General features: G+C 39.3%; 1 protein-coding gene across 2 annotated transcripts in view; it reads right to left on the reverse strand.

Moving 5' to 3' along the window:
• The window catches only part of GRM8 (glutamate metabotropic receptor 8), a 462,724-nt gene that overhangs the window by 176,040 nt on the left and 263,242 nt on the right, over positions 1 to 23,442 (reverse strand). For both annotated transcript variants that reach the window (XM_043550467.1, XM_007056854.3), the window contains exon 7: positions 5,950 to 6,150. In XM_043550467.1, the coding sequence (XP_043406402.1) occupies positions 5,950 to 6,150 (201 nt within the window). The remainder of the gene's footprint in view (positions 1 to 5,949; positions 6,151 to 23,442) is intronic.

The raw sequence follows: 23,442 nt of genomic DNA on the forward strand, positions 1-23,442 counted from the left end.
AATACCCACTCATGCATTCCAGAAAAGGTTGAACAATTCATTAAAGTGGATTCATATGCCAAGCTGACACATCCATCAAATTTCCTCATTCCCATTACAAGTGTAAAGGTGCTATCCCTGTTACGATCACATTCTGCTATGTGATATTCTGGGTTTAAAATATAACTTGTGGAAGTTCATCTAAGCAGAAACTAATGTCATATCAATTACATCAATACACTGTGCTCTGGAGATTATGATGACCCTGCTGTCATGAAAGTGTCACAGAATATTACATGGATGAATCCTTCAGGGGAATAAAATCTTCTTTGCAATATAAATATAAGTAAACAAAGAGGCATCAAAAATAAACACTTTTAAGACTGATTACCTGCATTCAAAAGCTAAACAATTATCTCCAGGTAACAGAAAGTTATATTCTTCCCTGTTCATCAAAGCTTTCTGGGTGCTTTGAAGGTATTCTTCATATCATTCATTATATTTAATCAGTTTTAACAAAGCCACATCTATAGGACTCAGTGTGACAATATACTAATAGCAGTTACACCAGGATATCCCACTGAGGTCAGTATGGTTGCATGGGAGTAATAGCGAGGAGAAAGTGACCCAACATCTAAACAGTCTGGACATAACAGAACAGGGATACTCTCAAGTCAAACCAAAAAATAATCTACATAGCTGGTAAAATGCTCATCGTCCCTGGATATTGAAAATTGCTACATTCTTGCAAAACTGGGCCTGATTCAGTCAGCCTTCCCAGCAGGAAGGGCCATTCGAAATCAGTGTGAGCTCTACATCGGAGAGCTTGCAAGATCAGGCTCTAACTTTCTGCCTTTTTCCCCCCTAATGTTGCTTTCAGTATATTTATGTACTATTTACCAACAAGAATACCGGCAATTTTTATGAAAGTAACTAAAATGCCACCTTTTATGCTTGTGGGTCACAGGAACACATCTCTGCAGATTATTTCCTTAGCATTTTATAGACTGTATTTTGTCTGAATGTGAAAGGTACTTCCCTACACTGCAGCCACCATCACAAGTGACCTTCTCTCAGATAAGAGACTAGCAAAATCCCTTAGAGATATGTGCCATCCCCTTTTTCCCCTTTTCCACCCATTTCCTTATTAAAATATTTAAGGGCTTTTTAAGGCACAGTGCGTTCCCTATGACCAACCCCAGCATTTGTTTCTAAGCTTTCTAGAATCAAGAGCTTTAATGCAGCAGTTCCAATGGAAGTGCACATGCAAATTTATTTTGCACTTACTGGCATGGGCACTTTGTTACATTTAAATTCTTGTAGTTCAGACTATAATATTTCACATGTACATATTTCAGCCACAATAGAAGGTCCATGAAGGTGTCTGAGATGTGTTAGGTTTCAGAGAGTTAGCCGTGTTAGTCTGTATCAGCAAAAAGAACGAGGAGTACTTGTGGCATCTTAGAGACTAACAAATTTATTTGACCATAAGCTTTTGTGGGTTAAAACCCACTTCATCAGATGCCTGAAGTGGAAAATACAGTAGGAATATATATATATATACACACAGAGAATATGAAAAAAATGGGTGTTGCCATACCCACTATAACGAGACTGATCAGTTAAGGTGAGCTATTATCAGCAGGAGAAAAAAAACTTTTTGTAGTGATAATCAGGATGGCCCACTTCCAACAGTTGACAAGAAGGTGTGAGTAACAGCGGGGGGGGGGGGCGGGGGGAATGGGGAAATAGTTTTACTTTGTGTAATGACCCATCCACTCCCAGTCTTTATTCAAGCCTAACTTAATGGTGTCCAGTTTGAGTATTAATTCCAATTCAGCAGTTTCTCGTTGGAGTCTGTTTTTGAAGTTTTTTAGTTGTAGTATTGAGACTTTTAGGTCTGTAATCGAGTGCTCAGTGAGATTGAAGTGTTCTCTGACTGGTTTTTGAACGTTATAATTCTTGACATCTGATTTGTGTCCATTTATTCTTTTGCGTAGAGACTGTCTGGTTTGGCCAATGTACATGGCAGAGGGGCAGTGCTGGCACATGATGGCATATATCACATTGGTAGATGTGCAGGTCTTTTACAGTCTCTACTTAAAAGAATAAATGGACACAAATCAGACGTCAAGAATTATAACATTCAAAAACCAGTTGGAGAACACTTCATTCTCCCTGGGCACTTGAGTACAGACCTAAAAGTCGGAATCTTGCAACAAAAAAACTTCAAAAACAGACTCCAATGAAAAACTGCTGAATTGGAATTAATTTTCAAACTGGACACCATTAAATTAGGCTTGAATAAAGACTGGGAGTGGATGGGTCATTACACAAAGTAAAACTATTTCCACATGCTTATTTTTCCCCCTACTGTTACTCATACCTTCTTGTCAACTGTTGGAAATGGGCCATCCTGATTATCACTACAAAAGTTTTTTTTTTTCTCCTGCTGGTAATAGCTCACCTTAACTGATCACTCTTCTTATAGTGGGTATGGGAACACCCATTTTTCATGATCTGTGTGTGTGTGTATATATATATACACACACACACAGATATATATATATATATCTATGTGTGTGTGTGTGTGTGTATATATATATATCTTCCTACTGTATTTTCCACTGCATGCATCCGATGAAGTGGGTTTTAGTCCACGAAAGCTTATGCTCAAATAAATTTGTTAGATATTAGTCTAAGGTGCCACAAGTACTCCTCGTTCTTTTTGAGATGTGTTACTGGCCAAAGTGAGAGCTCAGCATCCTACATGCATGTAGGGAAGATCCAGGTACTTTCTACAGAGTCTCTGGAGCTTTTCCAGCGACTGAGACTTCATAGAATCATAGAACATTAGGATTGGAAGAGACTTCAGGAGGTCATCTAGCCCAACCCCCTGCTCAAAGTAGGACCAACCCCAACTAAATCATCCCAGCGAGGGCTTGGTCAAGGCAGGTCTTAAAAACCTCTAAGGGTGGAGATTCTACCACCTCCCTAGGTAGCCCATTCCAGTGCTTCACTACCCTCCTACTGAAATAGTCTTTCCTAATATCCAACCTACACCTCCCCCACTGCAACTTGTGACCATTGCTCCTTGTTCTGTCATCTGCCACCACTGAGAACAGCCTAGCTCCATCCTCTTTGGAACCCCCCTTCAGGTAGTTGAAGGCTGTTATCAATCCCCCCTCACTCTTCTCTTCTGCACACTAATTAACCCCAGTTCTCTCAGCCTTTCTTCAGAAGTCATGTGCCCCAGCCCCTAATAATTTTTGTTGCCCTCTGCTGTACTCTCTCCAATTTGTCCACATCCCTTGTGTAGTGGGGGCCCCAAAACTGGACGCAATACTCCAGATGTAGCCTCACCAGTGCCAAATAGAGGGGAATAATCACTTCCCCGGATCTGCTAGGTTTGCTCCTACTAATGCAGCCCAATATGCCATTAGCCTTTTTGGCAACAAGGTCACACTGTTGACTCATATCCAGCTTTTCATTCACTGTAATCCCCAGATACTTTTCTGCAGAACTGCTGCTTAGCCAGTCGGTCCCCAGCCTTTAGCAGTGCATGAGATTCTTCATCCTAAGTGCAGGACTCTGCACTTGTCCTTGTTGAACCTCATCCGATTTCTTTTGGTCCAATCCTCCAATTTGTCTAGGTCCCTCTGGACCCTAACCCTACCCTCCAGCGTATCTACCTCTCTCCACAGCTTACTGTCATTCGCGAACTTGCTGAGGGTGAAATCCATCCCATCCTCCAGATCATTAATGAAGTTGTTGAACAAAACTGACCCCAGGACCGACCCTGGGGTACTCCGTTTGATACCGGCTGCCAACTAGACATGGAGCCATTGATCACTACCCATTGAGCCCGACGATCTAACCAGCTTTCTATCCACCTTATAGTCCATTCATCCAATCCATACTTCTTTAGCTTGCTGGCACAAATACTGTGGGAGACCGTATCAAAAGCTTTGCTAAAGTCAAGGTATACCACATCCACTGCTTTCCCCATATCTTCTCCAGACCAATGGCTGTAGCTGCTTAAGGCCCTTATTCAGCTTCCCCTACTACCACCACCTACTATTCAGCTTCCCCTACTACCACAACAGTTAAATGATGGAAAAATTCATATAAGTCTTCTGGTCCTGGCCCACACAGCCTTGTGTCCACTTATCCCCTGCACAGTACCCTCAGAACCACATCAATTCCACTTCCTAGGGGACCTCTACAGCTAGAGAAGAGGCTGAATTTGGTCCTCAAATTCTCCTGCACACTATTTGTCTGACCTCAGTATGAGTTCCACAGACCAAAGGGCTGAAAAGCACAGTTTACCTTTAATAGAGTATGTGGACTAAACCAATATAAGGGATTAATTAACACAATTATTTCTTAGGGTTTGAAAAACTGACCTCATCTGCATTTTTTTCCACTTCTGATAAATCACTAATGTAAAAAAAAGATAAAATGTTCTCATCAGTGTCCATCATGATACTTATAAAACACGCCACATTTCATCTCCTTGTATTTACAGCAACAGTTACAGCAGACCAGAGAAATCACAACAGGTATTAATCAAATACATCAATCTTTAGGGTAAGAGTGGTTTGAAATAAACTGTACAGCTTATGTTTTTATGCTAAACTTCTACACCAACCAAATGAAAATGGATCACTTTCTTTATGCCTTAGCAACTTAGATTCAAAAGAATATTTATTGGAAACATCATGGCAAACCTTTCAATATCCTGCATACTTTGTCATCATAACACTCCCCATTTGTGAGTTACCTATTTTGCTCAAGGTTTTCTTTACAATCATTAAAAATCATTCAAACCCACTTGAATGAAACAAGGATTCCCTGTACAAGGAAATTTCAGAGGACGAAAAAAGAAAAATCTTTGAGGAAAGAATAAATATATTGCAAACTATGGACAATGTTCATATCAACCAAATGGTCTGGTTTATTACCTGAAGCAAAAACAGCTTCCACTTGGAAGCTAAATTGAAAATGACCTTGTGCTGTTTTATAAAAGGCTGGCAGCTGAGGTCATTGGAGTATATTGTGATAGACAGTGCTACTCTGTGTATGGTTAGGAGGCATGTCTGTTATGTGGATTACAGCCAAATGTGGGTGTGCGGGGGGAATCCAGTAAAGAACACCATATCAATTCATTTAAAAATAATGACAGATGTAATTACAACAATTATGACTTTCATGAACGAACATACATTGTCAGTAACTTTGTTTTGCCATGAAGTATACTCTGTTCTTTTAAATTTAATACCTATAAATTAAGTATATTCTTTAACAGCCTCTTCTGACAGTGGCATAAGCATCCATAACTATATTTCTCCAGCAGGCAGATCCCAGCTGAACAGAAGCTTATGCAGTGTAGGTTGTTGTGGTGGTGGTTTTTGTTGGGATTTTTTGGTTTGTTTTTTTAACACCGTGCATGGCTTAAAATTGACTACATCACTGAATCAAAACCAATGACACAGAACAGAACCCAGAAGGGTTAGAAATTATTTAATCAAGTTTTAAATATGTAAATACAAAGCAACCTCCAAATTATTCACTATTGTAGGAAAATCATTAAACTGATTTTAAAATAAAATAATTTGCAAAAAGGCATTTTCCACAATTCATTCCTTAACAAATGCACAAACAAGCACCATCACAGGAATTTAATCTGCCAGTAGGACTGCATGAGTCCTCTAGTTGTTTCTATAATAGCAGTTTTCCACCAGAATAGTTTGATTGACAGATTCTTATTTTTAAACGTCTGCCTCTTTTAGCGGCAGCTTTATGTTACGATGGGGTTTCAAAGCAGGTGGGAAAACTCACACTTCTGATTAAAAAGAGAACTGCTTCTAATCCTGTGTTTTCCACTGTGCCTGAAAGTGTCCTATATATAGAAGAAATCCTGTCACTTCTGAAGCATTTAGAAAAGAAGAAAAAATGCTTATAACTTACCGTTAAAGTTTACAGCCCGGATATAACTAAGTAGCTCTTTACCATCAATCGTGCTCATCCTTGGACACAGACCAATATAGCCAGGACAGAGATCTTTATGCATGCTATGTAGTGCATAGGCCATGGAATATACAGCATCAATTACAAACTGGACCTTTCCTTCTTGCTCATAGGCTGAATCTCTAGCAATTCTTTCCAAGCCTATGGAAAAGAAAGAAAAATAGAGTCAGATCACTTTGTGCTTGTGCGTATGTGCATAATCCTATGTGCATTCCTAGAGTTCATCAAAAACAATTAGAGTCAATTGATAGATCAAATTAGGGCCCAGATATCCATCAGTGGAACAAATTAAACAAGATAAAATATGACCATCTGGTTTCACCTCTAATCATTATACACTAAGCCAGGTTTATAAACTGTATATTGAGTTCTGGGCTGGGAAAGAGGAGAAAATATTTGATTACAAGAAAAATAGAAAAAAAAAGTAGATTTGTATTTCCAAAATCTGTCTTTCTGGCTTACCGACTCCCCTTGAACAGTTGGTTACTGTTATTTATAGGACACTTTTACAGCAGCCTGCCATTCTGGTTTAAATGAAATTTAGTGAATACCTTGATTTTTATCTACATCTATTGTTTGATAAACATTATTTAACCATGTTGAAAAGAAGGTGAATATTTGCCAAGTGCTGCTACCATCTGTTTCTCTGTTTAAGAATGCCTATTTTGAGGTCTTTTTCCTATATTTAATACTAAGTTATTTCTCAAATTGAGAATCCTGTATCTTATTCTAATTTATTTGCTTCTTTTTCTCATAAAGCTTTTATTTTCCATAGAAAAAAATTCAGACCAAATGAGTGCCGCACGTGGGTCACATGAAGTAGCTTGAGGTATGAGTGGTTAGGATGGGCAGAGGACACTTAACCAAGAAGAAGAGGTGGATGAAGTTTTTTTTAAATAACTAACAAAATCATCCAAAACACAGGACTTGGTGGTGATGGGGGACTTCGGCGACTGAGACATCTGTGGGGAAAATAATACAGCAGAGCATCCAACAAGTTCTTGGAATGGACTGGAGATATTTTTTTATTTCAGAAGGTGGAGAAAGCAACTAGGGGAGAGGCTATTCTAGATTTGATTCTGACAAACAGGGAGGAACTGGTTGAGAATTTGCAAGTGGAAGGCAACTTGGGTGAAACTGATCATGAAGTGATAGAGTTCATGACTCTAAGGCATAGGTGCAAGAACAAGGGGTGCTGCCGCACCCCATGGCTTGAAGTGGTTTCCATCATATACAGAGTTTACAATTTGGTTCAATGGCGCTCAGAACCCCCACTATACAAACTGTTCCAGCACCCCTGCTCTAAGGAATGGTAGGAGGGAAAACAACATAATAAAGAGAATGGACTTCAAGAAGACCGACTATAGCAAACTCAGAGAATTAGTAGGTAAGAGTCCATGAGAAGCAAGTCTAAGGGAAAAAAGAATTTAGGAGAACGGGCTGTTTTTTAAAGAGATATTATTAAGTGCATAAGAGCAAACTATCCCAATGAGAAGGAAAGATAGGAAGTATGGTCAGAGACCACACTGACTTAACCAAAAAATCTTCAGTGGCCTGAAACTCAAAAAAGAGTCATACAAAAAGTGAAACTAGGTCAAAATACAAAGGATGAATATATATAAAAAACCAAAACAAGCAAGTAGGCATAAAGTTAGAAAGACCAAGGCACAAAATGAGATTAAACTAGCAAGGACTATAAAGGGTAACAAGAAAAGATTCTATAAATGCATTAGAAACAAGAGGAAGACCAAGGACAGGGTAGGCCCATTATTCAGTGAGGAGGGAAAGACAATAACAGAAAATGCAGCAATGGCCAAAGTGTTAAATGCCATTTTTGTTTCAATTTTTACCAGAAAAGTTAGCAGTGATCCGACAACTAACATAGTGAACATCAGTGTAAATGGGATAGCATCCAAGGCTAAAACACGAAAAAGAACAAATTAAGAATTACTTAGACAAGTTATATGTCTTAAAATATGCAAGGGCTGATGAAATTCATCCTAGAATACCTAAGGAACTGGCTGAAGAGATTTCTGAGCCATTAGCGATTATCTTTGAGAACTCACGGAGGATGAGAAAGATCCCAGAGGACTGGAAAAGGGCAAACATAGTACCTATCTATAAAATGGGGAATAACGACAATTCAGGGAATTATAGAACAGTCATCTTAACTTTGGTACCCAGAAAGATAACGGAGGAAACAAACAATCAATTTCTAAGCACCTAGAAAAAAAAAGGTGATGAGTAACAGTCAACATGCGCTTTTCAAGAACAAATCACGTCAAACCAACCTAATATCCTTCTTTGACAAGGTAACAAGCCTTGTGGATGGGAAGAAGCAGCAGATGTGATATAGCTCAACTTCAGTAAGGCTTTCGATATTGTGTCACATGACCTTCTCATAAACAAACCAGAGAAATATAGCCTAAACAAACCTACAATAAGGTAGGTGTGCAACTCATTGGAAAACCATACACTGAGTGTAGTTATCAATGGTTCAAAATTAAGCTGGAAGGGAATATTGAGTGAGGTCCTGGAAGGATCTGTCCGAAATTCAATAGCTTCATAAATTATTTGAATAATGGCATAGAGCGTACACGTATAAAGTTTGTGAGTGATACCAAGCTGGGAGGGGTTGCAAGCACTTTGGAGGGCAGGATTAGAATTCAAAATTATCTTGACAAACTGGAGAAATGATCTGTAATAAATAGGATGAAATTCAATAAGGACAATGCAAAATACTACTGTTAGGAAGGAATACTCAATTGCATAAATACAAAATGGGAAATGACTGCCTTGGCAGGAGTACTGCAGAAAAAGATTTGAAGTGTATAATGGATCACAAACTAAATATGAGTCAACAGTGTAATACTGTTGCAAAAAAACCCCAGACATCATTCTGTAATATATTAACAGGAATGTTGTAAGCAAGACACAAGAATGAATTCTTCCACTCCACTCAACAATGATAAGGTCTCAACTGGAGTATTTTGTCCAGTTCTGGGCACCACGGTTCAGAAAAGATATCGACAAATTCAAGAAATTCCAGAGGAGAGCAACACAAATTATTAAAGGTCTAAAAAATATGACCAATGAGGAAAAAATGAAAAATCCTGGGTTTGTTTAGTCTGGAGATGAGAAGACTGAAGGGGGATGTGATAACAGTCTTCAAATGTGTAAATGGTTATTATAAAGAAGTGCATGATAAATTGTTCTCCTTAACCTCTGAGCACAGGACAAGAAGTAATGAGCTGAAACTGCAGCAAGGGAGATTTAGGTTAGACATTAGGAAAAAATTTCTAACTGTCAGGGTAGTTAAGCATTGGAACAAATTACCTAGGGAAGTTGTGGAATCTCCGTCATTGGAGGTTTTTAAGAACAGAATAGACAAATACCTGTCAGGGATGGTCTAGATAATACTTAGTCCTGACTCAATGCAGCAGACAGGACTAGATGATCTATTGGGGTCCCTTCCAGTCCTACATTTCTATGATTTCTATGTCTTAGACAGAGATTGATATTTTAAGTAAGAATTAGCAAAATATGGAAGGGAAAATTAGTTAATGTAAGTAGATATCAAGATATCATGAAGTTTATTGAAATTTTGCCTTTGACATCAAAGGAATTAAAATTTCTCCAAATACCAGGGTGAAATCCTGGATCACTGACATCAGTGGCAACACTCCCGCTGACTTCAATGGGGCCAAGATTTCATTCACAGATCTGTTAATTACCAGCATATTCAGTCAGCCAACATTCCATTCAAATTCTTTCAAGAGTGTTTTCAAAACAACAAAGGTTACTTCCTGCATCATTGATTTCTTTCCACTTATTTTGCCCACTATATTCAATTTTCTAAAAAGAAAAACATTTCTTGAAAATATCTATTTTGTTCCATTTTATCTTAAAGAAAACAAGTATATTATTTAGGTCTGGTAATACATTGAGCATAAGGTCTCTCAGACCTGCCATAGCTCTGTGTTGAATCATTTTCTTTTTAGTTGTAAAGATACATCACGTAAACAAAGATTAACTGAAAAATAGCCAGGGATTATACCTGCAAGCATTTATTCTATTAATCCCACAGGCCTGCAATGCAATTTTCCTGTGGTACACGGAACACAGAGAAAATTAGATGACTTTGTAGAGCTGGACAAATTTATAATTTGACAATCAGTGGTGCTGAGGGCCTGCTTGTCCTATAGACTTCTCTGGGAAATGTGGGTACCCAGTACCTCTGAAAACCAGCTCACTACCTTCTTTATCTACTAATGGAATATTAGTGAGAACATTGCAATTTCTTCAAAGGTACTAGTTCTTTGAAATAACATACATTTTGGGCACGTTTTGGATTGATTGTAAGCAATCGGATAGACACTTTCCAAGCTGTGTTACTTAGTGATTGGGGGGTAAATCACATGGTACTGCATCTGTTCTCTGACTGGATGAGTTTACAAGCTCTTCCTTGCAAATACTCAAGCATGCACATTTAAAATTTATGCTCTAGAAATAAATATTAGGGCATAAAACATTGAAATTCACAAACATTTATGAAACTAAATCAATGGCACAAATGTGCAAACAGCAAACTTTCTTTTTGCTAAACAATTAAAGAAAAATACGTAGTCCAATTCCCCTATCTTAGATTATGAATGCTCATTATTCAGAGATCTAGTTTCATGGGATTTATATAAACAGCCCCTATTTGCTATAATCTTTCATTTTTATTCCTCAAAAATATGTGGTCATAAATCACTTTACCACCATAAATTTAGAAACAGTTTTATTATTTTAGTAGTACACGCGTTTTCTTAATTAAAGGTGGGAGAATGACATATCAGGATTAATCTGTTTCAAAGATGCTAAAGACCTTTAGCAAGTAGGTCTTAAACCAAATATTTTACACCAAAGATCTATGCTTTCCATGATTAAGTGCAAGAGGAAAATTGCAAATCAGGTTTATGTGCAGGTCATTCTTCTTGAGATTTTCACCAGTTTTCTCTTTCTAGCACTCTCAAACATCTAAAACAGTAATTTACAAAGATGACAGTGACTCATCAACTTAACTTGGCTGTAAAATTTGACTACGCTGTACTTACCAAAGTAAATATTAATGTATAGCTGTAAAATGGTGCATATCGTCAATGCTATAAATATGGTAACCACTCACAAAAAAGTCACACCTTTAGTAGTCATTATTATCAAACATTGTTTTTATTACGCCATGGGTATCAAGTTACAACATTTTCATTTATAGCTAGAAACTAAGGTCTACAGGGCATCTTTCTACATATAATAGAGCCTTAATGAAAGAATACAACACTATAAATCTTGCAGCAGAATTTTTTAATGATTTCATTAACGAGCTCTACAGTTTGTGATCTTGCACTGTATATTCAGGCAAAATTTCCATCGCACTCAAGAGGACTGCAGAACTTTATCTTCATATAGACAACAACGTAAATACATCTTGGACAAAATAATATAATGTTGGCTAGCATATTAAGTTGTTCAGATATTAAGGTGATGATAATTTTGTTAATTTTTTCTAACGAAATATATCGTAACAGAGTTAGTATGTTGGCTGAGTGGGTGACTAACTTCACAAATAGCCTCTAACAGTGCTGGCTCCTTCACACAGGAAGGATGCCAAATAAGAAACAATTCTGAGAAGAAGTTAAGGGTTGAATTTGTCTTTTCCTGACTCGTTGAGAGGGAAAATTGGGAAAGCAACAGCAATGCAAGCAGAAGGATGTGAACGGACTGAGTATTCTCCATCAATCAATAGATGCAGTTCTTTGATTTAATGAACTTGTGTCTGCTGTAACTTTTTTTTTGTAGGGATTGTGCCTGCTTGTGCTAGTTCACCAAATAATGGACTGCGAGAATACTTCACAGCAGAGCAAGGGAGGAAATGGTTTTCCCATCCTGTGAACATTTTTGAGATTTCAAACATTTTCCCTATTCTGAATAAGGACAAAAAGTCAAAATCTCAAAAATACGTATGAACCAAATAATAAAATCAGTTCAAGTCAAGCAAAATGTTTCCCTTGGGTAATTTTGAAACTTTTCATTTCTATTTTGACTATTTTTTTATTTTTATTTTGGTACTATAATTAGCTTACATTTCAAAACAAAACGTCATTTGAAATCAGAAAAACAGATTTTTTCATTTCAAAAACTGTCAAAATGAAATGTTTCAACCATTTTAAAACTTCAAGCTGAAAAATTCATCAAAACCAACCTTTCCTTCAAAAAGTTTTCATTTTGATAAATTAGCATTTTCCAATAAAAATGTCCTGTTGAAAAATTCTTGATCAGTTCTAGTTAGCAGTATATACAGAAGTTTAGTTAACATAGCATACTTCTAACACATAGCTTTTATTGTTTTTAATACTGTATGTGACATTATTAACAGTTTCACATTTTGTAATCATGTAGACACCCACAGGAATTAAAGTCTCATCACTGACATGTGATCATTTATTTTTTCAGGTTCTCTTCATTTTCTAAGACTCTCTGAAGACACATTGCATTTTCTAATGTGGATTTCAGAAGGTTTCCCCTTTTCTAGTTATCTGCCTTCATTGTTCATTGCAGCCCCCAAAACACTAAACCACTGATTAGATTGATCATAACTGAGGCTACGATTTAGTCATGGAGGTCACGGCGGTCATGGATTCCGTGACCTTGCCTGGCTTCCATGACTTCTAGGGCTTCAGGAGGAGGAGATGGGACTGTGCGCCCCTGCCCTGCCACTGGGCTGGCTGGAATCAGGACCCTGCATCCTCAGCCCCGTGGCTTCCTCTGGGGGCTGCAGCCAGGCTGGGGGCTGCAGCCGGGGCATGCGCCCGAGCCACCCGGTTTCCCAGGCTTGGCAGAGGATGCAGCTGGGGCTAAGCGCCTCATCCCCATGGCTTCCACCAGGGGCTGCAGCTGGGACCGTGCACCCCTGCTCGGTATTGTCCTGGGCTTGGCGGGGGCTACAGCCAGGGCCATGCGCCCTAGTCCTGCAGCGTCCCGGGCTTGGTGGGACTGCAGCCGGGGCCGCATGCCCCAGCCCCGCAGTGTCCTGGGCTTGGCAGGGCTGCAGCCAGGGCTGTGCACTCCAGCCCCATGGCATCCCGATGGCCACGCACCCCTGTCCCACAGATGGGCCAGCTCTGGAGCAAGGGCTGTCTCCCCCCCACCCCTTGGCTGCAACCCTTGCTGTGGCCACTGGAGTCAGTGCTGTGCCCCCTACCATGATGGGGGGCTCGGCCTGTCAGACCTCTCCCCCCCCATGGGACTCTATTCCTTCCCCCAACCTAGCCTGGTCCCCCCAGTTATTTTTAGTAAAGTAACGGACAAGTCACTGGCTTCCTGAAGTTTTGTTTATTGCCTGTGACCTGTTCATGACTTTTACTAAGTCACATGAAAAAAAATTAGCCTTAATCATAATAAATGAGAATATAACCCTTGGTGTGTTCTGAACCCCTGCATCTATCATATCCTCAAACTTTTGAAATGCAGTGAAGAAGAGTGATCAGTAAATTGGAAATTCACTATGATGCATATGCTATTTCTAGTAATAATAAATGTTGTTCAAACAGTAGTCTATCATCACAGTATCTGTTTGATACAATATCTTGAGCATGAGCAATTGTAAATCAATCTCTGAAGCGCATTACACATAAATTGTCTGTTGTTGAAATTACAGTGGGTCAGACTATGCCACTCTTATTCACATTGATTAGCGGTCAGCAGTCTGTTTTCTTCAAGGAAACTACTCACGGAGTACTACTTACCCATTGAGAGTAAGAACAGCAGAATCTTTCCCTGTGCATAAAACTGGTAATAATGAAATTGTACTTGTTCTCAGTAAATTGTAGCACTATGCCTGTAGATCAATAGCTAAAGATACCTTCAATAGATTCCTCACAAAAGGAATGTGACCCTGGAGTTTATCAATATATTTCTACTGTTCACTTCTAGGGTAGGAAATACTGTACTTTGTGCCTGATACAGCATATTCACTCCAAAAATTTGTACAGAAGCCATAGGAGACATTGCAGGAGTGGGTTATGAAGTAAAGAAGAAGTTGGGTTACATGGAAGGGAGTCATAGCACTAAAATAAATCTGAGACCATAGAGGACATTTACAGTTTTTATCCAGTTATTATGCCAAAGAGCTAACTATCATCAGATCTGGTGAAAATGTATTTGTAATTCAGTCCATGCCCTTTGCAGCTTTCTTAACTATTTACATAATCACTTAAACATCACCGAATCGCATCTTGTTTCCTCCATTCCTCAGCTCGAAAAAAAGACATTTAAACCAGAGATTTGTATTTCCATTCTGATTAAGGGCCTTGGTCTTGCAGATTTTATACCACAGGACATTTAGAAGAGTGTTAATGATTCATGGCCTCTTTCATTCTTTCTTTATTCCAGGGCTTAATGCACACTGAATGAATATAACTGATGTGGATCTATATTATCATGGTGCTACAGTTCTTTAGCCCTCCAGTTATCACTGCTGCAACTTCTATGAACATAAAAGTTCAACCCAGGGTTATAAATTTAAATAAACACTGAATCAAGTTTCACAACTGTCATATTTAAGAATATTATGGAGTAGCAGCAATCACTCTATACTTAGGTTGCTGTAACTGAGTTTCTATTATAAGCCTCAAGTTGAATCTCCCTTCCCTAATAGCTACCAAAAAAATTGGAATATTGGTCTCAAAATTAATTGGTTTGGCATGGGAGTGAGGCAATTTTTTTAACCAAAGATGAAGTGAAATGACCAAGGAGTTCTTGAATCGTGACAATCTAAAAATAGATTCTGCCTTAATTAATAATAGCTCAAAGCTATTTCTCCCCCCCCCCCCACACACACACACTTTATAGCAAACAACAGAAAGGAAGCAAGAAAGTAAACCTGGTTTACTAAACTCGTTTACTAACACTGCCCAGGAGCAAAAAGAAGTTGATTAAAGACCCCCAGAGAAAGGGTTAAATGTAGAGAGATTTCACCAAAGAAATTTGGCTACAGTAATGGCACAGGTTGGTAATTAGGGGATTGTGTGGGTTAGGCACGCTCTTTAGTCTGACTGGTAAACCCTAGAGAAGTAGACTATGCCTGGCTGAGGCAATTGTATGTTTTGCAGAGACTCTGGACAGAAGCTTCAGGTGGGCTTTAATGCTAAGTCCCACCTGGACTAACAGTACTTCACTATAAATCTGGTGCCCGCCCACCAACTACTCAGTAGTTTGGGGTCCATTTCTCATTGTGAGTGAAATAAGTTATGCCAGACTCCTTGTATTTCCTCCCTATTTTAGGCACAAAATGCACATATATATTGTTCACCTTGAACAGATAAGGCAAAGCTACACGTAGATCATCCCCTTTGTAGAAATCCAGCTAAGATACTGCTGAGCTAGATTCACAAAAGAACTTAAGAGCCTACCTGCCACTGTAGGCACCTAAATCCCAGAATCAGACCCACTGGGATTCATAAACCCTCCTCTCAGTTGAGCAGGGGGCTGGATCCTGCCTCTCCCACCTCCCAGGTGAGTGCTCTAGTGCCCAAGCTACCAAGTCACACAGTGCAAAAGCTTCAACAGGAGAAACTGAAGAAGTCCCACATCAGAATACCCCATAGTTCCAATGGTTAGGGCACTCACCTGAGTGATAGCCAAGCCCTGTACAAATCCCTTTTCCCCCTCAGGTGGAGGGGGGACTTCAACCATGAGACTCCCACATCCCAGTGGAGTGCTCTAACTACTGAGAGTGATTGAGGGAGCACTAATTTAATTGTCTTATTCTGTTCGCCACAATGGTTTTTATGGTTTTTTTCATTGTATACAGCTGTGCTATACTACTGCATACTGGTGTCTGCTTCCTTCGCTTAATAGGATAGAGATTCAAATCCAAAAGGAGACAATGGTATACACATGTATAGTTACACATGCTAATTGTGTGGTTACCATGAGAAAATAGTGTCCGTAGTGTTTGTATTGACTTTCAGGACTGCACACTGTTGTTATGGAGACAATGGCTTGTGGTTAATGCAACTTGTTACAAAGGATCTCAGCAAAAATTGCCATGAAAGAGCCAAAATAGAACAGAATAGCATCTCACCCTGGGTATACAACTAAATTTGGTCACTGATCTGTCTGTCTTAAAATAAATGCTTAGTCAATACAAAGGTACCTGGTCTCCAGGAGAAAGGCACCAGTCAAATGGCTGCATTCAGCAACTTGGCAGGAAACAAATGGCAGTGAGAGAGTTAAGCACTTGAGGATTAAAGGTACTTTTATCAGGAGGAAGCAAAGGGAGGAGGAAGAAGACATGGTCAGCTGCAAGCAGGGCCACAAAGAGGTTTTGGAGGACTGGGGCAGAATCTGAAACTGAGGATCCTTATCCTTCCCAAAAAGTTGCCATGGCAATGAAAGACTCAGGAATGGGGTGGGGTTGGAAAGTGAATCTGTCTCACACTCACCCCGCAGCAGCGTCTCCTGTCCAACAGGGCTGGGCCTGGCTCCCTGCTCCAGCCACGCAGGTTTGGCCCAGCCACCCCTCTGACATTTGAGTGAGTGGCATTGTGACCAAGCACAGCGCCACTCAGGTCGACAGAGGGCCAAACCTGAGTGATTCTGCGCAAGGTTGCAAAGCCATTAACTCAAATTCCACATGCTTGGGGGCTTTCTCAAATGGAGAACCTGGGCAAACTGTCCCTTTTGGTCCCCCTTCTCCCTTCCAGGGTTTCTCTGGGAGAACATGGGAGTACGAAGGATGGGTGCTTGTCAGGAGACAAATAGAAGCATTTGGTGCTGGTATCTTAATTATGGAAATTATTATATTACAAATATTTATGTACAATAATTTGGAAACATAATTATAAGATAACTTTTCTATGTACCAGAATCTTCCCACTCCTGATTCTAGGACCTTAATATTTTATAAAAACTGGAGCTTAGTGAAAAAAAATCAGCATCACTGTTGCAACTAATAAAAAATAAAAATAATTAAAAAAGCCCATACAGGTTTGTGAAAATTTAAATATTCTACCTTTTCACCTGAGGGCTTTTTGGGGGGGGAGGGAGGGGGGGCAGTTTTCCATAAAAAGGAAGGCAATTTTTGAAGGTCAAAATGGGAAACTTTGTAACAAAAGCTGTGAACGATTCCAGGGTATGCTTTCATCATTTATTGCAGCCAAAATAAATGCATCTGCCTTGCTGGAAATGGAGAAACATCGCTCATCTCTAATCCAAATGAACACATCTTCGCAAAAAAACTTTGAAATAGGCAGTTTTTCACATGTGAATAGTCACAAAGTGAAAATCTGTAATTTCTCTGCAGCTCTAATTAGAGTTATTTTTTTCATCTCTATTTAAAGTTATACTTCTGGCTTAAATCTAATGGACTTGAGTCAATGCCACAGACTGCATGCCTCTGGTGGAAGAAATTTTGCTCAGATGGGTGCATATTGGTGCAAACCACCCACAAATGCTGCTCTGCCAAAGGGCCTGGAGCCAGCTAACGCTGCTCAGAAAGTGATTAGGGCTGACTGGGAAGTGTTTAGGGCTAGGGCAAGCAGGAGATGTGCTGATTCAGTGCATCTCCTGCAGTTTCCCCTGGCAGAGCTCTTATGGAGCCTTGGCTATAAAATTAAGCTGTATAGAATTCCCTTCATTGGCACAGCTCTCCCTTTCAGGCACAGAGGGTCAGTTTTCACCCCCGGTTCCCATGAGGATGAATCAGGCTCATTATCTAGAAACAATGTAGTTTATGATAGAGAGAGCGAGTTGGTGTTTCTCAGGGCTGGCGATGATGTGCCAGCAGAGTGCTTGCAGCAAATTTGAGAATGATTTGTCTGAGACATACTGAATTAGGCAGCGCTGAATAAGAGGATCATGGCTAATCAACAAGTCTTCAAATAACACATGATTTGAACACTTAAAACTGTACCTCACTGTACCCTGTTACTGCATTTCCACCTCTTATGCATTGCTACTAAAATTAAACAGTATTGAAACTCACTGGTATGCTCTTTGCCAGTACTGCGTTCTTGAGAGAGGGCTCTGTGGTCTGGGATCAACTACTTTAAGCAGTCTACCAGAGGCTAAGTTTGGTGACTATCTGAATGTGATGCAAGAGGCTTCTGTTTAATCTTACCTTACCTTAAGTGTAAATGGGGAAATGCAAGGTTGGCAGAGGGAAAAATCTGGGTTATTTACAGGTGTTGGTTCCAGTTATCCAACTAAATTACCCAGATGTATGTAGCAGGGACGGTCTTTTAGTTCTGGGTTTGTTTAATGCCTAACAAAACAGGGGTCTGACAAATAAATACATTATTAATAGTAAATAATAATAATCAGTGCAATACACAGCATACTGTTAAATGAAGTATGATCATTCACTTGATGCAATATACCCACAGTGTTACATTTTGCATATTGATACCAACAATACTTGTAGAAGGAGTTCTAGCCAGCTGCACCATTTTAAACTGCTATACCAGTATGCAGTGCATTATTGGATTGGAGCTGTATTTTTATCAATGATTTCTAGAGCTAGTATGAACCCAAAAGGCTAATCTTTAGTGGCTTGTACATATCACAATAAACTTGAGGCAAACATACAATCTTAGCTTATGGACAGCTTCAATCTACTGGGTTTTTCTGATACATGGAGAAATCAAATGAAAAAGGACATGCCACTTTAGACATTCTGATGCTTATGTTTGAAGGAAAAGACAGCTTGTTATAGTCAGTCTGATACTATACACTAAGGAAAACCTGGTTAAAAGTCAACTTTCAGCTTGTTCCCGATCTCATTTTTAATTTCTCTTGCCACTTTCATGTAATGCATTTTACTTCTACTAATAGTCTTTTGTAGAACTCTTCAGTAAAATAATGTCACCTTGTACAGTTCATGTTCCAATTCAGCAAGTGAAACTTTGTCTCATTTCCAACCTTCGCTTTTCACCTGTCACTTTACTTCCCACCATTCTAACCTTCCATCCTGTTTGGTCCTGCTCCCTGAACTCCCACTGCGGGATCACCTATTCCAGCTGTCTCTAGCAACCAGAGAAATCCTAAGCTTGTTTTCTTCTACTGGCCAGCTGCCACTGCTATGCCCCAGAATTCTTTGTTCCTGTCTGTCGCATCAGGAGCATGCTGACTTTAAGCCCTACACCTGCTGTGATAGAAAGAAGCAAAGTATTCTCAGCCATGATAGCTAATCCAGCTTTGGAAAACAGACCCTGGGGCTCAGCAATACAGGTGGCAAGAGTTAGACAGACAAATGAAAGTAAGAGAAAAAGACAACTAGAGGCAAGTCTACACTATGCTGCTCCACTATGGTGCGTCTGGTGAAGATGCACTATGCCGACAGAAGAGCGCTCTCCCATTGGCATAATTACTGCATCTCGGTGAGAAGAGAGAAATTAAAAAACAGAAGGATTTTTTTTTTGAGGATCTTATTCATGGTCTTTGAACACCTATATTTGTCAAGGCAAAGCTCTTCAGCTGGAGTAAATCAGCCCAGCTCTATTGAAGTCAATAGTCCTGGACTGATTTACGCCAGCTGTGGATCTGTCCTCATACCTCTCGGATTGCACTATTGTAACCATGTCTGGAATGTTATACTGAGAACTTTAATTTTCAGGAGAGATGAAGTAACTGCCTTCTCTTGCAATGCAAGACAGTGGAACAATTTCTTCATTTTCTTGAGTGTTTGTTTTTAAATCAGAGGCCCAGAGAGACAGAAAGAGAGAGATGTGACGGAAATTCAAATAAATTCAAATACAATTAAAAAAACCCTAGAAATAGGGTAGCTCAGAGAAGTTTTGGTGACTCTCTCACTTAACACCCTCAATTCTAATGTATATGTATGTTTAGATATAGATATATAACAAATATGTAATTCACAATACAATCATCATTGTAAACATGTCAGCCGGATTATACTTATTTTGTAATTTCAGTTTCCTGAAAGCTACAGTAAAGCCCAAAATAGGTCTAGTAATGTTCAGAAAGAACAGCAGAAAGGGATGGAAGTGAAACACAATCACACAGTAATTACTAAAAAGAAAAGGAGTACTTGTGGCACCTTAGAGACTAACCAATTTATTTGAGCATAAGCTTTCGTGAGCTACAGCTCACTTCATCGGATGCATATTGTGGAAAATACAGAAGGTGTTTGTTTTTATACACACAAATCATGAAAAAATGGGTGTTTATCACTACAAAAGGTTTTCTCTCCCCCCACCCCACTCTCCTGCTGGTAATAGCTTATGTAAAGTGATCACTCTCCTTACAATGTGTATGATAATCAAGGTGGGCCATTTCCAGCACAAATCCAGGGGTTAACAAGAACGTCTAAGGGGGGGGTGGGGGCAGGGTAGGAAAACAAGGGGAAATAGGTTACCTTGCATAATGACTTAGCCACTCCCAGTCTCTATTCAAGCCTAAGTTAATTGTATCCAATTTGCAAATGAATTCCAATTCAGCAGTCTTTCGCTGGAGTCTGGATTTGAAGTTTTTCCGTTGTAATATCACAACTTTCATGTCTGTAATCGCGTGACCAGAGAGATTGAAGTGTTCTCCGACTGGTTTATGAATGTTATAATTCTTGACATCTGATTTGTGTCCATTTATTCTTTTACATAGAGACTGTCCAGTTTGACCAATGTCAAATGTCAGTCTCTACGTAAAAGAATAAATGGACACAAATCAGATGTCAAGAATTATAACATTCATAAACCAGTCGGAGAACACTTCAATGTCTCTGGTCACGCGATTACAGACATGAAAGTTGCGATATTACAACAAAAAAACTTCAAATCCAGACTCCAGCGAGAGACTGCTGAATTGGAATTAATTTGCAAATTGGATACAATTAACTTAGGCTTGAATAGAGACTGGGAGTGGCTAAGTCATTATGCAAGGTAACCTATTTCCCCTTGTTTTCCTAACCCCACCCCCACCCCCCCCAGACGTTCTTGTTAACCCCTGGATTTGTGCTGGAAATGGCCCACCTTGATTATCATACACATTGTAAGGAGAGTGATCACTTTAGATAAGCTATTACCAACAGGAGAGTGGGTTTGTTTGGGGGGGGTTGGGGGGGGGAGAAAACCTGGATTTGTGCTGGAAATGGCCCACCTTGATTATCATACACATTGTAAGGAGAGTGATCACTTTACATAAGCTATTACCAGCAGAAGAGTGGGGTGGGGGGAGAGAAAACCTTTTGTAGTGATAAACACCCATTTTTTCACGATTTGTGTGTATAAAAACAAACATCTTCTGTATTTTCCACAGTATGCATCCGATGAAGTGAGCTGTAGCTCACGAAAGCTTATGCTCAAATAAATTGGTTAGTCTCTAAGGTGCCACAAGTCCTCCTTTTCTTTTTGCGAATACAGACTAACACGGCTGTTACTCTGAAACAGTAATTACTATTCAGGGTCAAGAACAACTGAGACATTTTTCCTAGTTGTAATCAGTTTATAATTACAGTCCTCCAAACTAGGCAACACAAAGACACTGCTAGAAAGTACCAGCCAGCTTCCATGCTATAAATGTATAGTCTCTTTAGACTCTTTATCTTCACTGCCCTCAGAGGCAACTGGAAATCTGCAGTTTGGGGCCTAGTGCTCTCTTCATTAGTAACAGCATCCAGATGTACAGGTTAATGTTCTGGAGAAGCTAATTTATCAACAAAAACTCCATGGAATATAACAAACACCACACTTTTTTAAACATATATATCTAGCAAAGCATGAAGAAAAAAGAGATTTCCTATTTAGTATGTGACATCTAACAAGCCTGAATAAAATGAAAAATGTTTTTCACCAGATGAAATTAACAGCAGCAACAATCAGGTATTGCAACTCATTCAGTCAAGTTAAAATGGAAAGGACATACTGCCATTTTCTGTCAATGATATTAACTCCTTCAGTGTCATGACTCTAAGAAAGGCATGTCATTTAAACAGGGTTAATAATATTTTCAACAGGTCTACCAGGTGAATTAAATATATTTGCAAAGCCATTTGCTGGACTACGGTCTATAGACATTATATGACTAAAGTCTGGAGGAATTAATCCCAATGAAACCTAAGTGGCATCCTCCCACATATCTTAATGGGAAAATTATCTGTTAGCAAAATCAGACCATGGCTGGAAAAAGCATTTGCTTTATTTACCAGTAGCCAGCAATGAGTTGGTCTATCATTATTTAGTTAATATCACCATTGCTTACAACAGATAAAAAATGACAAACATATTTCACATGAAGGATGTTAAAAGTGTGTATGCTGATGATCAGTTAAACAAAACAAAGTTGTTTTATTACACATTTGTGCATTGCTATGAAAAGGAAATCATAAATCTTATTATTAGCATTGTGGAAATATGAAGTAGGATGTTAAGTTTAAATATGTCTGGTCTATGTTCCAGAACTTTTTAAAATATACAGAACCTAATTTTTGGTCTGAACTTGGCAGCATCCTTTTAAGCAGAAGCGCTATACTTTGGAATTGCTGAATCCAGATTTCTCACCTTTCTGAAACCTATGAACAATCTCTTGGTATTGGAGTGGGAACTCATTGAAAACATGCCAATATTAGAATTAAAAGGCTCCTTAAAAAACCATAGTCTACAGAATATTGTCCAAGCCAAAACCTAGCAACATTACGAACATGTCAAGGGACAATTTATTCAAGACATCTGACCTTAAGAAAAAATGATGATATACTGAAAGATATATTTAACAATCCTCACAATGCCCCAATGAAAGAAGATGCCTTTGCAACCTTCATGGGCCATCATTCCCCTTCTCCCCCAACACTCCTCCCCCCCCCCCCCCACACACACACATAATTTCTGGGGAATATAAAGAGATTGATACATTTTGCAAGAGACTTAAAATTTCTCAACCAGACTAATGAAATGATTTGGGCACCAACACCCCCACATGGCTGAATCATCTCCTTAGGCTGGCTGAGAAAGTTTATATCTGGCCAGTAAAGTTTTGGAACTAGCACGATCTTAGCTTTCCAAAATATTAGGAGGGAGAAATTGTGAAGCCTTGCACCACCTGGGGTTTTCCTTGCTGGTCCCAATCACATCAAAGTGCTGCCTAGTCTCTGCTGTGCATCAGTATGGAACCTAACAAGCTCACAGCCAAGCGGGTATAGTGCTTCTGTCATGGATCAGGCAACACAGCAGTTGAAATCACAGCAACACGTACTTTACTAGCCACCTGTGTCACCTAATCCAGTAGGTGCGACGTGTAAGAATTTTTAGCCTTTAATAAGCATCCCAGTCCAATTATATTCCTCTCAGAATGCTCATCATTATAACTCATGGTGAGCTTTCCTCTCACCTTTGTTATGACATTCAAATTAATACTTCCAGTTTGAAGGAACCCAATTCA

The sequence above is a fragment of the Chelonia mydas genome, chromosome 1 (assembly GCF_015237465.2).
Source record: "Chelonia mydas isolate rCheMyd1 chromosome 1, rCheMyd1.pri.v2, whole genome shotgun sequence".
Classification (NCBI taxonomy): domain Eukaryota; kingdom Metazoa; phylum Chordata; order Testudines; family Cheloniidae; genus Chelonia; species Chelonia mydas.